Here is a 16320-nt window from a genome sequence, read left to right as displayed (position 1 = left end):
GAGTGTTCTCCTTTCAAAAGAGGCAGGTGGAATCTCCACGGTTGCTAATAGTATAACGTTGAAAGTGCAGGGAAATATGGGGAGCCCTAGAGTATCTGCTTGGCATGCAGAATGTCCCAGGTTCAGCCCCTGACATCTCCTGCCAGGGCTGGACAAAATCCCTGCCTGAAACTCTGGGGAGCTGCTGCCAGTCAGTGTAGACCAGGGGCCCTCAAACTATGTCCCGCGGGCCGAATCCAGCCCTCCAGGGCCGTGAATCTGGCCTGCACGACCATTTCAGAACCCGCCAAGTGTTCGAGGTTGAAAGCATCTCGCCACCCGCTCAGTCAGTCCCTGCGCCGTGCTGAGGTATAACACCGGTCTTGAAAGACCTACATTGGCTCCCACTACGTTTCCGAGCACAATTCAAAGTGTTGGTGCTGACCTTTAAAGCCCTAAACGGCCTCGGCCCAGCATACCCGAAAGAGCGTCTCCACCCCCATTGTTCTGCCCGGACGCTGAGGTCCAGCTCCAAGGGCCTTTAGGCGGTTCCCTCATTGCGAGAAGCAAAGCTACAGGGAACCAGGCAGAGGGCCTTCTCGGTAGTGGCGCCCGCCCTGTGGAACGCCCTCCCATCAGATGTCAAAGCGATAAACAACTACCTGACATTCAGAAGACATCTTAAGGCAGCCCTGTTCAGGGAAGTTTTTAATGTGTGACATTTTTATGTATTTTTGGTTGCTGTGGAAGCCGCTTAGAGTGGCTGGGGAAACCCAGCCAGATGGGTGGGGTACAAATAAATTATTATTATTATTATTATTATTATTATTAGTTGTTGTTGTTGTTGTTGTTGTTGTTGTTGTTGTTGTTGTTCTTTAGTCGTTTAGTTGTGTCCGACTCTTTGTGACCCCATGGACCAGAGCACGCCAGGCACTCCTGTCTTCCACTGCCTCCCACAGTTTGGTCATTGTTAGACTACATGGACTACAACATTATTATGATGGGAGATATGAATGGAGTGGTATCTACAAATATGGACAAGTCGCAGAGACAGATTGTAACTAAAGATGGCAGACAACCAAAAACCTTTTTTGAACTGACTGACAATATGGACTTGATTGATATTTGGAGAACTAAAAACCCCTTAGGAAGAGAGGGAACATTGAAAAAGGTATTTAAATATACCTTCTTGAAGAAACCAGAGGCCTTCTCCTGGGCATAGTCGGCCAATTGGTGCTAAAGAAGGATAGAACTTTCTTCATGTATGCAACAACAGCAGCAAGAATACTTATTGCAAAGTACTGGAAGACACAAGAACTACCCACCTTGGAAGAATGGCAGATGAAGGTGATGGACTATATGGAACTGGCGGAAATGACTGGCAGAATCCGAGACCAGGGAGAAGAGTTGGTGGAAGAAGATCGGAAGAAATTTAAAGATTATTTACAGAAATACTGTAAAATTAATGAATGTTAAAACGATGTTGGATTGAAAATAAGTGGTATTGGTAATAAGATGAATAAGAATATGCAAATATGGATTGATAATGGATGAAAATGCATAGTTATAATAGGTTAAGATACAGAGTAAAGATAAATGAAAGAGGGTAAGGATTTGCTGAAATGATTTTTTAAATGGGAATACAAAAAGGGGAGGTGTGAGGAGGTCAAGGAAACAAGCTAATGAGTTTAAAGTAACAAAAATGGATTTGTTTTTAATTCTTTTTTATCTATTCATTTTTTGTATTTTTCCTTTTATGTATCTTTTTCTTTTTATATGTCTTTTTTGTATTTTGTAAACCTATGTTTTTGTAAAATCTTAATAAAATATTTTATTAAAAAAAAGAAACTCTCTTTTATTTTCATTTGGTATGCTTATCATTAGAATATCAAATAGGAAGGCTTTGGTTTTCTTTAAAATAAATAGCATTTCTTTTATTTTATTTTCCCTTTGGGGACATGTCCACCACATGTGGAATAAGGTTCCCTCATTTTGTCTGCATCTCCAACACTTATTGCTGATATTTATTTATTTTGACTGATTTGGATGGGGTCAGGAACCATCTAAAAATCAAATAGCATGTGGTGAATTTTAAGTCTTTTCCCATAATTTCCCTCATTTTTCATCTTCATTGGATATCCACAATCGTGTGTCCATTTCACCATCACCTCCTTCACCTCCTAGTCCTTAAGGTTCCAGTCCAGTAACAATCTGTGTGGTTCTGATAATATCTTTGTATTATTTAATAATTTTTTTTTTTAAATCCGCTGTTGTTCTGTCAAGTCCATTTATTTTTTATCTGGAAAAAATTGTTTAACTGGTAATCTTTCTTTTTTCCTTTCCTTTTATATTTTTACTTATTTGTAATTTTAGCATATAGTAACAGTAGTAATTATATGGAAATGGGATAATAGTATTGAAATGAATAAAATGCTTAACTCGCCAAGATTTTTATTGTTTGCAACTTCCCAAGAAAACTGAAGGAGATTCTCCCCCTTTTGGCTTTTATCTCTTCCCTTTATAACTGTCTCTTTAAGTCCCAACAGTCCTGCCCCACCCTCCCGCTTACAGGATATCCCTTCTACAGATGTCAGCGCAGACCCAATGATGGAAAACCCTCAGCCCAATTCCTCGTGACCACAAGACTATTTATTACCTGCAGCAGCAACAACAAAAGCCACCAGAGTGGCCACAGCTATCTCTTTCCAAAGTCTATGACAGGGAGGGGGCTGACAGCCTTTTCTGTGATGTGGGTATGATGTTTCTAGGGGTGGTCTTGGACTCCAGGGCGGGCAATTAAAAATGTCTATATAAGGGCTTTCATGCATGGCTCGGGGTCCTCCTCCTCTCCCCTGCGTGTGGGGGAGCACCCTGTTGCTAGTATGTCACATGCCCCTGTTTACTTTCCTAGGTTTGGGAAGTGTAAGAACAGAAGTCAGTCTTATCTCTTCTGCTCTGCTGTGCTTTTGCACTGTTCTTTGTCTCCCTGTCTGTTGCTGAAGAAGAGAGAGGATGCCATTATGATCCGTTTGGTCTCGTCTGCAAATGTGATGAGCATCCCCTCAGTTCCTTCATCCATGTCATTTATAAAGACGTTGAACAACAGGCCCAGGACAGAACCCTGCAGCACCCCTCTTGTCACTTTTCCCCAGAATGAGGAGGAACCATGAAGGAGTCCTCTTTGGGTTTGGTCAGTCAAATCCACATAACAGTTACCTCATTCAGTCACACTTTACCAGCTTCCTCTGTCAGGAGAACCTGAGCTTACAGGGTTAAACAGCTCAACTTCCACAATATCAGCAGAGTAACATTCCCTCTTATTTTAAATTTGCAGCGTCTGCGTTTGCTCAGGCTCGCTAAAGCCTCTATAATAACTGTTCTGGTATTTTCCCCTTATTCCCTCATAAAATAGAAGAGACGACACAGTCTTTTACAAAAATATAAAAAGAGTTTACTCACATTCTGTTCACAATCAGATCCCAGAAGGCAGACTTAGCTTAATGAAGTAACATACACTTGGAGTCTATCTCTTAAGAAGACAGTCCCTTTTTCCTCTCTTGGCTGGAAGCCAAGAGGGCATCTCTGGCTTAGTAGATGTTGTGTCTTCGATGCATGTGGTGAAAGAGAGAGAGAGATGGCTGCCCTGCCCTGTGCTTTTGTCATTACCTGCACAGGTGAGGCCACACCCACCTCTAGTCACATGCAGAGGAAGTCTGTCCCAGCCCAGAAGGAAACAGGAAGTTTACCTGCTGGGTGGACAAACATCCCTCCCCATGTGTAAACATGTTCACTCCAGGAATGTTGTACTTGACTGCTCTTGTGTTTCACAGCATGCATGTCATTAGAATGGCAATGCCTATAATGGAAGCAACTTTTTAAAAAAGTAATATTTTGAGCCCGTAGTTCAATTTCCCAGCAGCTCCCCTTGCCCCAGAGACACTTCTAGCATTCCATCTCCTCTACATGTGGCACTGTTCAGCAGTGGGGAAAGTGACCTCTTCACACCGGATGTCAATTTGGTATGGCCCTTTCCAGGTTTTTCCTGCCCCTTGTGTTTGTCTTTCATTTCTTCTCCTATGTGTGTTGCCAGTAGAAGCCACAATTCTGTGGGTACTCTAGGTGGTGCAGAAAGCACCTAGAAGCTGACTAGAGGTTGAAGTGCCGATCAAACTTCAGTTTTGCGCTCTATTAATTCCAATTAGCAGTACTGGGGGTGGTTCAGATTCTGGGACAGTGCTTTTGTCCAGCAGAGGGTGTCACAGGGCCAGCCTACTTTCCCTTTAAAGCAAACTTGGGTCTCCAGCTGTTTTTGGACTACAACTCCCATCATCCCTAGCTAGCAGGACCAGTGGGAAGGGATGATGGGAACTGTAGTCCAGGAGCTGCTGGGGACCCAAGTGTGGGAAAGCCTGCTTCAAAGCAACTTTTCTATTTTGCCCGCAAAGATGGGACCCGTCCATGTTTGTATCTTCTTGTATTTTGTTTTCTTCATGACCTTTGTGCGTTTATTTTTTTTATTTTTTAAGAGGGAAAATTGAAAGAGAAATTGTATGGCAAGTTGCAGAAGCATAAAAGGTTGTGTTTGAAAAAAACACACCAAAACTGGGGGGTGGCATCCTTAAATATTTTATTGGGGGTGGGGCAAAGACCACTAGGCCTTTAAGAGATGGCACCTATTCCCTACACCCACAGGTCTCAGGACAGTTACATTTTAAAAAACGATTTAAAAAAACCACATATTAAAAGGGCATTAGATGTGAATTAGCCAAAAGCCTGGTTAAAAAGGTGCGGATTCGCCTGGCTCCTAAAGCTGTATAATGGTTTTTCTGACCATTGTATGCATTCTTTGATGGGAAGTGAGATGGGAACTCTGACTGAAGCTCTTTCCACATTCCACACACTGATAGGGTTTCTCCCCTGTATGAATTCTCTGATGCTTAGTGAGATTGTGGCTGTGAGTGAAGCTCTTTCCACATTCCACACACTGATAGGGTTTCTCCCCTGTATGAATTCTTTGATGGGAAGTGAGAGAGGAGCTATGCGTGAAGCTCTTTCCACATTCCACACACGGATAGGGCTTCTCCCCTGTATGAATTCTGTGATGGGAAATGAGAGAGGAGCTACATGTGAAGCTCTTTCCACATTCCACACACGGATAGGGCTTCTCCCCTGTATGAATTCTTTGATGCTTAGTGAGATCGGAGCTCTGACTGAAGCTCTTTCCACATTCCACGCACTGATAGGGTTTCTCCCCTGTATGAACTATTTGATGGGAAGTGAGAGAGGAGCTCTGACAGAAGCTCTTTCCACATTCCTCGCACTGATAGGGTTTCTCCCCTGTATGAATTCTTTGATGGAAAGTGAGAGAGGAGCTCTGACTGAAGCTCTTTCCACATTCCACACACTGATAGGGTTTCTCCCCTGTATGAATTCTTTGATGGGAAGTGAGATTGTGGCTGTGAGTGAAGCTCTTTCCACATTCCACACACTGATAGGGTTTCTCCCCTGTATGAATTCTGCGATGGGAAGTGAGATGGGAACTCTTCCTGAAGCTCTTTCCACATTCCACACACTGATAGGGTTTCTCCCCTGTATGAATTATTTGATGGAAAGTGAGAGAGGAGCTACATGTGTAGGTCTTTCCACATTTGACACACTGATAGGGTTTCTCCCCTGTATGAATTCTCTGATGCTTAGTGAGACTGGCACTCCGACTGAAGCTCTTTCCACATTCCACACACTGATAGGGTTTCTCCCCTGTATGAATTCTCTGATGCTTAGTGAGACTGGCACTCCGACTGAAGCTCTTTCCACATTCCACACACTGATAGGGTTTTTCCCCTGTATGAATTCTTTGATGGGAAGTGAGATGGGAGCTATTCCTGAAGCTCTTTCCACATTCCACGCACTGATAGGGTTTCTCCCCTGTATGAATTCTGCGATGGGAAGTGAGATCGGAGCTCTTCCTGAAGCTTTTTCCACATTCCATGCACTGATAGAGTTTCTTTCCAATGAGATTTTGTTGATGGGAAGTGGAATGGGATCTCTGACTGCAGCTTTCTCCACACTCCAAATTTTTACGTGGCTTCTCCTCCCTGGGGATTTTATCGTGGTCACTTTTGCTCTCAATTTCCAATTCATCAGAATCTGCAATGGAGACAAAAAGGGATTAGAGCCTCAGGAAGAAATGGAGAAGAAATGAAACGAGTTGAGTGTGTGTTCATTACCTGTGTTGTTTGTCATTTTACCAACAAATTTATTATTAGATTCTGAAGAGTTGTTGAATGTTGTTTTGTCTGATATATAGTAGTGGTCAAAATTGTGGAAGGTTGAAGCTGACACTGAAGATGGCCTGGAAAGTTCACACCAGCCCAATCGTGGTAGAAAAAGGAATATTTTGAAGAAGATTGTTCAAAGAAAAAACTGTAAGTTACTGTTTATTATGGGGGTGTTAGGTTCCCAGGTTTTATAGGGGGCACTGTTGAACTCTGTGAAAATATATGAGGTTGGTCCATAGATGTATTTTTTGAATTTCCAGGCAGATAGGAAGATCCCACAGGGAGCCTTACCAAGAGAGGCCAATATCCCACAATTCTCCTCCATGACGTCCTTATGCAGAGCTCTCTGGTCAGGATCCAGCAACGCCCACTCCTCATCCGTGAAACAAACAGCGACATCTTCAAAGCACACTGGACCCTAAAAGAAAAAGGGAAATGTCCTCCTCTGAGACAGCAGAAATATGATCTGCTACACAATCCTCTGTTGTTTCCTTCCTGTTAATTATTATTATTATTACTATTATTATTATTATTATTATTAATTTATACCCCGCCCATCTGGCTGGGTTTTCCCAGCCACTCTGGGCGGCTTCCAAAAAACACTAAAATACAATAATCTCTTAAACATTAAAAGTGTCCCTAAACAGGGCTGCCTTTAGATGTCTTCTAAAAGTTTGGTAGTTATTTTTCTCTTTGACATCTGGTGGGAGGGCGTTCCACAGGGCGGGTGCCACTACCGAGAAGGCCCTCTGCCTGCTTCCCTGTAACTTGGCTTCTCGCAGCAAGGGAACCGCCAGAAGGCCCTCAGCACTGGATCTCACTGTCTGGGAAGAACGATGGAGGTGGAGACGCTCCTTCAGATATACTGGACCGAGGCCGTTTAGGGCTTTCAAGGTCAGCAGAAACACTTTGAATTGTGCTCAGAAACGTTCTGGGAGCCAGTGTAGGTCTTTCAAGAACGGTGTTATATGGTCTTGGCGGCCGCTCCCAGTCACCAGTCTATTGCAGATGCAATAGAGGCGGCGAAGAAAGTCTTCTTTGCCATCGCTACCGCCACTTGGTAGGCTTGACATTGAGCTTTAACCCGTGTCCGGTTAGCTTCAGAATGAGTTATCCATCACCGGCGCTCTAGCCGTCTCAGCGATTGTTTCATTGCCCTCAGATCCGTGGAAAACCACAGGGCTGTCCGGGCTCCATGCAATCAAAGAGGGCGCTTCGGAGCCAAACAGTCAATAGCCCTGGTTAACTCCACATTCCAGCGGGCCACCAGGGAATCAGCTGAAAGGCCATCAACATGGGATAAAGCATCCCCTACCACTCTCTGGAAACCATTTGGAGCCATTAAGTGGCGGGGGCGGACCATCTGAATCGGTCCCACCTCCATGCAGAGGGGAAGGGTCGCGGAGAAGTCCAGTTGCACTAGGAAGTGATCCGACCATGGCACTGCAACCCCCCCTCCTCGCCAACAAGACCTGGGTTGCTGTGCGTAAGAGAAACCTGGTGGACAAGCAGCGGCAAGGACAGGCCCATCTGCTTCATCCAACCAAGTCTCTGTTACACATGCCAGGTCAAGCCCTCCATCCATGATCAAGTCATGGATGGCAGTGGTTTTATGAATCATTGACCTGGCATTGCAGAGCAGCACCTTCAGGTCATGTGGGTATCGCTTGCTGATTCTAGTATCCGTCCAGTCAGGACCAGACCCGGAGGCAGGGATAGTCCTCCAACAACGACTAAACCTGCCTCCTCTGTAATGACGTGGTCTGGTCTTAGCGTAACTCCTCCTCCTACCCGTGATCACTGAGATCGGTTGTCCCAGTGCATCCCCCCCATGGAACATGCCCCAGCTATTTTGTGGGCTGGGACCCACTCCCCGGCAGCCCTGACCCCTCCCCTTAAGAACAAAATAAAACCCTTAAAAAAAAGAAAGAACAATACAAACAAAAAACTGTAAAAATTACAAACACATTAAAATCAAACAAATTCCCAAACCCAACCAAACATCCATCCCACCCCCACAAAAAAGTAATCAAAAGGGAAAAAAGAAAATTTTAAAAAGAACATTGCGCCGCTCCGAGTCCTCCTGGCCAGCAGCAGCAGCAACAACTGTCCTTATGAGGCTTCAGGCCCCGCCCTGGGCCAGGTGGTGAGTGGCAGGAGCAGGGCCCTCGGGCACTCACGCAGGAGAGTTGTTTCAATAGGATTGCTTTGCTGCACATTTTATTTATGGATGCTTATTTTATTCTAAGTTTAAATTATGGGTATTCGTTTTTGTGCAAATAGGTTGTACTCCACCTTGTGTTATTCAAGTCATTCTGCCTAGGCAAGCATTCCAGTTTCCCCAATGGAAGGATCCACTTTCTCCTCTCCTCCTGAGCTGTTCCCTCCTAAGAACTAGAGCCAAATTCGAGGGGTTCATGGGGGCATGGAGAAGGGGAGGAAGTGGAGGCAGGCCCCATTTTGCAGCCAATGGGGCTGGTTAGGTGAATCCAGGCCGCTATTTGTTCTCATTTGTCCACTGCTTAGAAAACTATTTTTGCATTCAGTTATCAATCTAGAAATGAAATAAGCCTGTTTTGGATGACCATCTGTCTTGGATGATCTAGCAGAGATTCCTGCATTGCAGGGGGTCTCCTGGCTCTGAGAGACAAGCAGGGAGGGTGACTTCTGGCAAAAGGAGAGGGAGCCACCGGTGGCTCCTCCTTCTCCTGACTCACCTCTGCCTCTCGACCTTCCTCTCCCACTTGCCTCCTTCCTCTTCTGCCTCTGATTCTGCACTGCATTCTGCCACAGAGTCTCCCAGCTCACTAAGCTCTGTTTCCCCTTCAGCTTCTGACACCTCCTCTTCCCAGTCTTTTACGTCTTCTCCGTCTTCCCCCTCTGACCGCTCATCCTTCCTCCACCTCCACTCCTTCGGCTCTCAGCCATCATCCCTTCGTGGTTCCCCGGCTGCTTCCTGCCACCATTCCTCTGTGCCCCACCAGTCCATGACATTGCTCCATCCCTCAGCCTCTGTCCCCACAAGGCAGCTTCCCCTGACCTGATCTGGTTCCACAGCCGCTGCTTCCCTTCTGCCTCCATGAAAAAGCGGATCAGGAGGTCTTGCTGGCATCCTTCTGCCACCTGTAAGAGGAAAAAAGGTAAGCAGGACGCCAGAAGTGCCTGCTTCTCTCACAGGTGAAACAGGGCATCTCTAACTGCAGATGGGCCTTTAGAAATCGTTACCTGCTGAGAGCATTTATAGACGTTTGTGCCCATTTCATATGTTTGTTTGTGCAGAAATACATCTCCCCTCCCCTGGACCCTTGTTCCCAACGGTCTCTCCCCAAAACAAGATGAAAAGAACCCTCAGATGAAAAACCACCTTCCTCCTTACCCAGTGGCCTCTCTCTGGTGTCCAACAGAGGCCTCTCTGCCTCACAGGAATCCAGGTCCATTTCTGCAAAGAGATCCTTTCCCTGAAAAAGAAACAAGGATTCAAAACAGAGAATGGTGAGAAATACTAGAAAGAGAATGACAAAGACTTGAAGGGTGTTAGATCTCATTCCATGGATGCTTTCCCAGAAAAAGGATGGGCCATCAGCAGAATATTATGGGATGTTCTCTGTCCTGTTTGGAGCCCCTTGGGAGTATCCAGAGGAAAGTCTCTCTCACCTGCTTTCTCTCCTCTGCCTGACTCAGGAGGAAACCTTCGGCCAGGGCCACCGCCTGGGAACTGGTCTCCGCTCCACATTCCCTCACCCAGCTCTCCATCTCCCGGGGAAGGACAGCCAGGAACTGCTCCAAGATCACCAGGTCCAGCATCTCAGCTTTCGTGTGCCTTTCTGGCTTCAGCCACTGATGGTCAAGGTGGTGGAGTCGGCTGCAAACCTCTCGGGGTCCTTTGGCCTCCTGGCAGCAGAACTGCCTCAACTGCTGGCTCTGCACCTCTGAGCAGAGGGTGTCCTCCTCACCCAGGATCTTCTGCACAGTGTTTTCCCATAACCCCCCACTGCTCCCAGTTTCGTTGGCATGGCCTCTTCCAGGGCCAGCTGAGTCTCGCACATCCATCTGTGCTCTCAGGAAGCCTCTGAGAGATCAGAAGGAACCCTTTGGTCTTCTGCCAAGTTCTGTCCGTCTAAATGAGAAGCTCTAGCAAATCCTACAAAGCAAATACATTGTTCTGTTACAGAATTTGTATGACAGGGGAAAAAATGGTTCCCCGAGCAAGCATGGATGAGTCTTGCTGGGAACCAGGGCTGGACTTTACCGCATCCCAGACCATGAGATATCTTTTTGAAAGGAAAGAGCAGGAGGAGGAGAAGAAATAAGTCTCTAGCCTTCAAGCATTGCAAACTGTGGAGGCAACTGAAGGGATTTCTGTGAGATTAATCAACCTGGTTTCTGCTGCCTTCTAGATAATGCCTGAAGTCAGAAGTGACTGACAAGGGAGTCATTTGTATCTTGTGGAAAATGGATGCTTGGCTCTAGTGAGGGTCCTCACTCGGGGGTCCTCAGGAGTTGCTCCTCACCCCCACCCCCACCCCCACCCCCACCTCCACTCCCTGCTTCTGTCTCCTTTTCTGCAAACTCTGCCGCTGTCCAGACAGATTCGTGGGGTGAGGTCTCTTTTTCTCTCTTCTGAGGGCCAGGAATGTATCTGGCCAACCCCCAGAGGGCCAAGTGGGCGGGGCCAAAGACATCTCCCTTGATTTTTTTGTTGTTCTGTTAGATAGCTTAACACAAACTGGTTTGCAATGCAGCAGCCAGGATATGGCCTGGGGTCCCTCTCTTTATTCCTGGTGTCTCTTTCCTACTTTTCCTTCCTTCCTCCCCGCTGTTCTTTATTTGGGGGGGGGGCTAGTCCACCTCCTCCTCCAGCTTAGCAAAACCATTTGCACATGTTTCCTCTGTTGTGCAATGAGGCTGAGCGATGTCACACAGAGTTAAAGTCCCAGGGACTCCTTTCTTTAAAGAAGGGAGATTTCGTGGGAGTCAGGGATCCTCTGATCTCCAGGAAGGAGAGCGTTGCAGACCTGGCCCCTCCCTGGCAGGACCCTCTCCTCCCTGACTTGGGGTCCCCCCCCCACATGAGCAGATCAGGCCCCCCAGGCACCCTCTCCTGCTGCAGCCCTGGGACCCCCACCGTCTCCCCACTGCACCCTCTGGGGGGAGAGAGAGGAGACTCACCCATAGCTGGCAACCTTCCTTTTTTTTGTTTGTGGGAAATTCCCTTATTGCAGCGCCGTTTCCCGCTGCTTCCTGCTGCTATCCCGGATTGGTAGATAGGTGAGGCTGCTGATCCCTTATTTTCAAGGCTGCTGATCCCTTATTTTCAAATCTGAAAGTTGACAGCTATGGACTCACCAGATCCCAGGAGGGGGCTGCGATTCGGCCCTTGCAGGAGAGACACCAAAGCAACACCCCCCTTCCTTGCAGGAAAGGACTGGGGAGGGAGGGGCCTTGGCTCTGGAGGACCAGCCCCCTCTTGCTTCCTGTCCTCTCTAGGAAGGCAGCTCACTTCCCTTTAACCCTTGCAAAGCCGAGTCCTCCCTCGCTCAGCCCTCTCTCGCTTGGCAGATCCTCAGATTCTTATTATTTTTTATGCATTTAGGGGGGCAACTGCTCCCCTGGCTCCGCCAATGCCCAGATATCCTTTTGGGGGTGAGGCTCTTGGCTGGACTCTGAGCATCTCCCTCCCTTGGCCAGAAACCAGAGGAAGAGCTTGCAGGGAAAAGGGCTTTGCAGGAGGCAAGGAAGCTCCTCCTAGAATTCAGGAGTGGAGAGATAGGAGGGGATCCCAGGGTCATCTAGTCCAACCCGAAGCAAGAGGGGGCTGGTCTAGTTCCCTAAACAGGCAGCCCTGTTGAGGGAAGCTTTTAATGTTTAATAGGTTATTGTATTTTAGTGTTTTATTGCAAGCCGCCCAGAGTGGCTGGGGAAACCCAGCCAGATGTGCAGGGTATAAATAATAAATTATTATTATTATAATTATTATTACAACCCCCAGCAATGCAGGAATCTCAGCTAAAGCATCCATGGCAGATGGCCGTCCGATCTCTGCTTAGAAACCTCCAAGGAAGGAGAGTCCACCACTTCCCAAGGGAGACCTTTCTCCTGCCAAAATGAGTAATAATGAGTAATAAATTAAATGAGTAAATGAGTAATAATTTCTTATGCATGCTTTTCATACTAATATACAAAAGTATGCCATTTCCCTTTCCAGAAATGCTTAATTCCTAATTTAATGGACTGAAAATGGATGGTTGTTGTTATGATGTTTAGGGAAGCTTTTAATATTTGATGGACTATTGTATTTTAATATTTTGTTGGAAGCCGCCCAGAGTGGCTGGGAAACCCAGCCAGATGGGTGGGGTATAAATATATTATTATTATTATTATTATTATTATTATTATTATTATTATTATTAAAATTGATCAGGTGAGTTTTCTCCTTTCGAAAGAGGAAGGTGGAATCTCCATGGCTGCTGATAGCATAACGTTGAAAGACTAGGGAAATACGGGGAGTTCTAGAGTATCTGCTTGGAATGCAGAATGTCCCCATCAGTGTAGACCAGGGGTCCTCAAACTATGTTCCCTGGCCTGAATCCAGCCCGTCAGGGTCGTGAATCTGGCCTGCACGGTCATTTCAGAACCCGCCAAGCTGAACGATGGGGGTGGAGACGCTCCTTCAGGTATACAGGACCGAGGCCGTTTAGGGCTTTAAAGGTCAGCACCAACACTTTGAATCGTGCTCGGAAATGTACTGGGAGCCAATGCAGATCTCTCAGAACCGGTGTTATGTGGTCCCGGCGGCCACTCCCAGTCACCAGTCTAGCTGCCGCATTCTGGATTAATTGCAGTTTCCGGGTCACCGGGAAGGGTTGTCTTTTGGCTTGAAGTGGGAAGTTCAGTTCGGAGTAAACCATGCAGCTAACCAATTATTTTAGGAAGACTAGAAAGGTGGAAATATGCCCTAAAATGTGCTCCGACCATAATGCTGTAAAGACGGAATTGAAATTAACACCAACTGGTTCCTTCAGATGGAGGATGAATGACACATTGTTTAGGAACGAAGAAGTGACTAAGAAGGCCCAAAAAACTCTGAGAGACTATTTTGAGATGAATACCACTGCAGAAAAAAGAGTAATTTGGGATGCAAGTAAAGCGGTCGTGAGAGGATTTTTGATACAACAGAATGCGATCCAAAAGAGAGCCCAAAATGAGAAAAAAGATAAGATCTTGGAGAAAATAAAGGAAGGAGAGAAGAAACTGAGAGCGAAGCCAAAATCGCAGGAGATTTTGAAAGAGATAAAGTTACATCAAGTACAATATATGAAAATGATAAATCAGGAAATAGAATGGAAAATTAAACAGATGAGACAAAAGACATTTGAATCGGCAAACAAATGTGGAAAACTACTGGCTTGGCAAATGAAAAAAAGACAAAACCTAACACTATTACAAATTTGGAAGTAGAAGGGGAAAATATACAGAATCCAGTGGAGATTAGAAAGTGTTTTCAGAGGTATTTTAAACAACTATATACACAGGAAACTCAGAAACAAATGGATATTGATGGTTTTTTTGAAAACAAATGGATTACAAAAAATCTCTCAAGAAAATAAGCTAATGTTGAATTACAAAATAACGGAGCAAGATATAGCAGGGGCCATCCAGAATATTGGGTAAATCCCCAGGACCGGACGGTTTGACTTCAAGATACTACAGATCTTTGAAAGAATGGATAATACAGCCTTTAAAGGAAGTGTGTAATGGAATATTGGAAGGGAAAAAGGCACCAGAGTCATGGAAGGAAGCTTATATTACACTTATACAGAAAACAGTCTGAGAAGACACAGCTTAAGAATTACCACCCCATATCTCTGCTTAATGTGGATTATAAATTTTTTGCAGACATTTTGGCTAAGAGACTAAAAAAGGTATTAGTAGAAGAAATTCATAAAGACCAAGCTGGTTTTCTCCCGGGCAGACACTTGTCTGACAATACGAGGAACATAATTAATATTCTAGAAAAGTTACAAGTGAATATTAATACTAAAGCAGTTTTGATATTTGTGGACGCGGAGAAAGCCTTTGACAATATTTCTTGGAGTTTTATGAAGAAAAACTTACAGGGGATGGGGGTTGGTCAAGGTTTTGAAAATGGTATAGGGGCAATTTATTCAGAACAAAAGGCTAAATTAATTGTGAACAATGTAGTGACGGAAGAATTCAAGATAGAGAAAGGAACACAACAAGGTTGTCCAATCTCTCCATTGCTTTTCATATCGGTCCTGGAGGTTCTTTTAAACATGATTAGAAGGGACCAAACAGTTAAAGGTATACAAGTTGGAGCTAAACAGTACAAACTGAAAGCATTTGCTGATGATTTGGTATTGACATTACAGGAGCCAGAATCTAGTACTAAAAGAGTACTGGAACTGATTCAAGAATTTGGACAAGTAGCGGGATTTAAGTTGAATAAGATGAAAACTAAAGTCTTAGAGAAAAATTTAACAGTGATGGAGAGAGAAAGGTTTCAGAAGGAGACAGGGCTAACACTGGTTAAGAAAGTGAAATACCTAGGGGTTAACATGACTGCCAAGAATGTGAATCTGTTTAAGGATAACTATGAAAAATGTTGGATGGAAGTGAAAAAGGATTTAGAAATGTGGTCAAACCTGAAGCTATCATTGCTAGGCCGAATTGCTGCGATAAAGATGAATGTATTGCCAAGGATGTTGTTTTTGTTTCAAACATTGCAAATTTTGGATAAAATGGAGTGTTTCAAGAAGTGGCAGAGAGATATCTCTAGATTTGTCTCACAGGGCAAGAAACCTCGAATAGAATTTAAGATATTAACTGACGCTAAGGAAAGAGGTGGATTTGCCCTGCCAGACTTAAAACTTTATTATGAATCAGCCGCTTTTTGCTGGCTGAGAGAATGGATGCTTCTTGAGAACACTGATGTGTTGGATTTAGAAGGTTTTAACAACATTTTTGGGTGGCATGCATATTTGTGGTATGATAAGGTCAAAGCACACAAAGCGTTTAAAAACCATATTGTCAGAAAAGCACTGTTTAATATTTGGATAAGATATAAGGATTTGCTTGAAAATAAAACCCCAAGGTGGCTGTCACCAATGGAAGTGAAGGCTCAGAAAAAGCTCAATATGGAGGCCAAATGGCCGAAATATTGGGAAATTTTGGAACAAGAGGGGGACAGATTAAAACTGCAGAGTTTTGAAAAATTAAAAAATAGAGTGCGAGATTGGCTTCACTATTATCAGATAATGGAGGAATATAATTTGGATAAAAAAAATTGGCTTCCAGGTGGAAAAATCAAAATTGGAAACAGAACAGTTAGATTCCAAAACTAAGAATTTGTCAAGAATGTATAACTTGCTGTTGAAATGGAATACTCAGGATGAAACGGTGAAATCTGTTATGATTAAATGGGCACAAGATGTTGGACACAACATTATGATGGCTGACTGGGAACAGTTATGGACCACAGGTATGAAGTTCATGGCATGTAATGCCTTAAGAGAGAATATAATGAAGATGATATACAGGTGGTACATGACACCAGTCAAGCTTGCGAAAATTTATCATTTGCCCGATAATAAATTTTGGAAATGTAAAGAAACTGAAGGTACATTCTTTCACCTTTGGTGGACATGCCCAAGGATTAAGGCTTTCTGGGAGATGATCTATAATGAAATGAAAAAGGTATTTAAATATACCTTTCTGAAGAAACCAGAGGCCTTTCTCCTGGGCATGGTCGGCCAATTGATGCCAAAGAAGGATAGAACTTTCTTTATGTATGCTACAACAGCAGCAAGAATACTTATTGCAAAGCATTGGAAGACACAAGATCTACCTACCCGGGAAGAATGGCAGATGAAGGTGATGGACTACATGGAGCTGGCGGAAATGACTGGCAGAATCCGTGACCAGGGAGAAGAGTCGGTGGAGGAAGATTGGAAGAAATTCAAAGACTATTTACAGAAACATTGCAAGATTAATGAATGTTAGAATGATGTTGGAATGAATTTATGTGATTTTAGCAGAAATGCTA

General features: G+C 44.6%; 2 protein-coding genes across 5 annotated transcripts in view; both read right to left on the bottom strand.

Annotated features, from left to right (window-relative positions):
- The window catches only part of LOC128412035 (zinc finger protein 420-like), a 621951-nt gene that overhangs the window by 407082 nt on the left and 198549 nt on the right, over nt 1–16320 (bottom strand). The window lies entirely within an intron of this gene.
- Nucleotides 4749–6118, bottom strand: LOC128412148 (zinc finger protein 420-like; the record flags this gene model as incomplete). Its single annotated transcript, XM_053385011.1, has 1 exon — nt 4749–6118. A coding segment is annotated over one exon (1335 nt), but the record flags the coding sequence as incomplete, so codon positions are not given.

Source organism: Podarcis raffonei, chromosome 4 (assembly GCF_027172205.1).
Source record: "Podarcis raffonei isolate rPodRaf1 chromosome 4, rPodRaf1.pri, whole genome shotgun sequence".
Taxonomy (NCBI): Eukaryota; Metazoa; Chordata; class Lepidosauria; order Squamata; family Lacertidae; genus Podarcis; species Podarcis raffonei.
The sequence above is the reverse complement of the archived record's forward strand: the minus strand, read 5'-3'. Positions and strand labels throughout refer to the sequence as shown.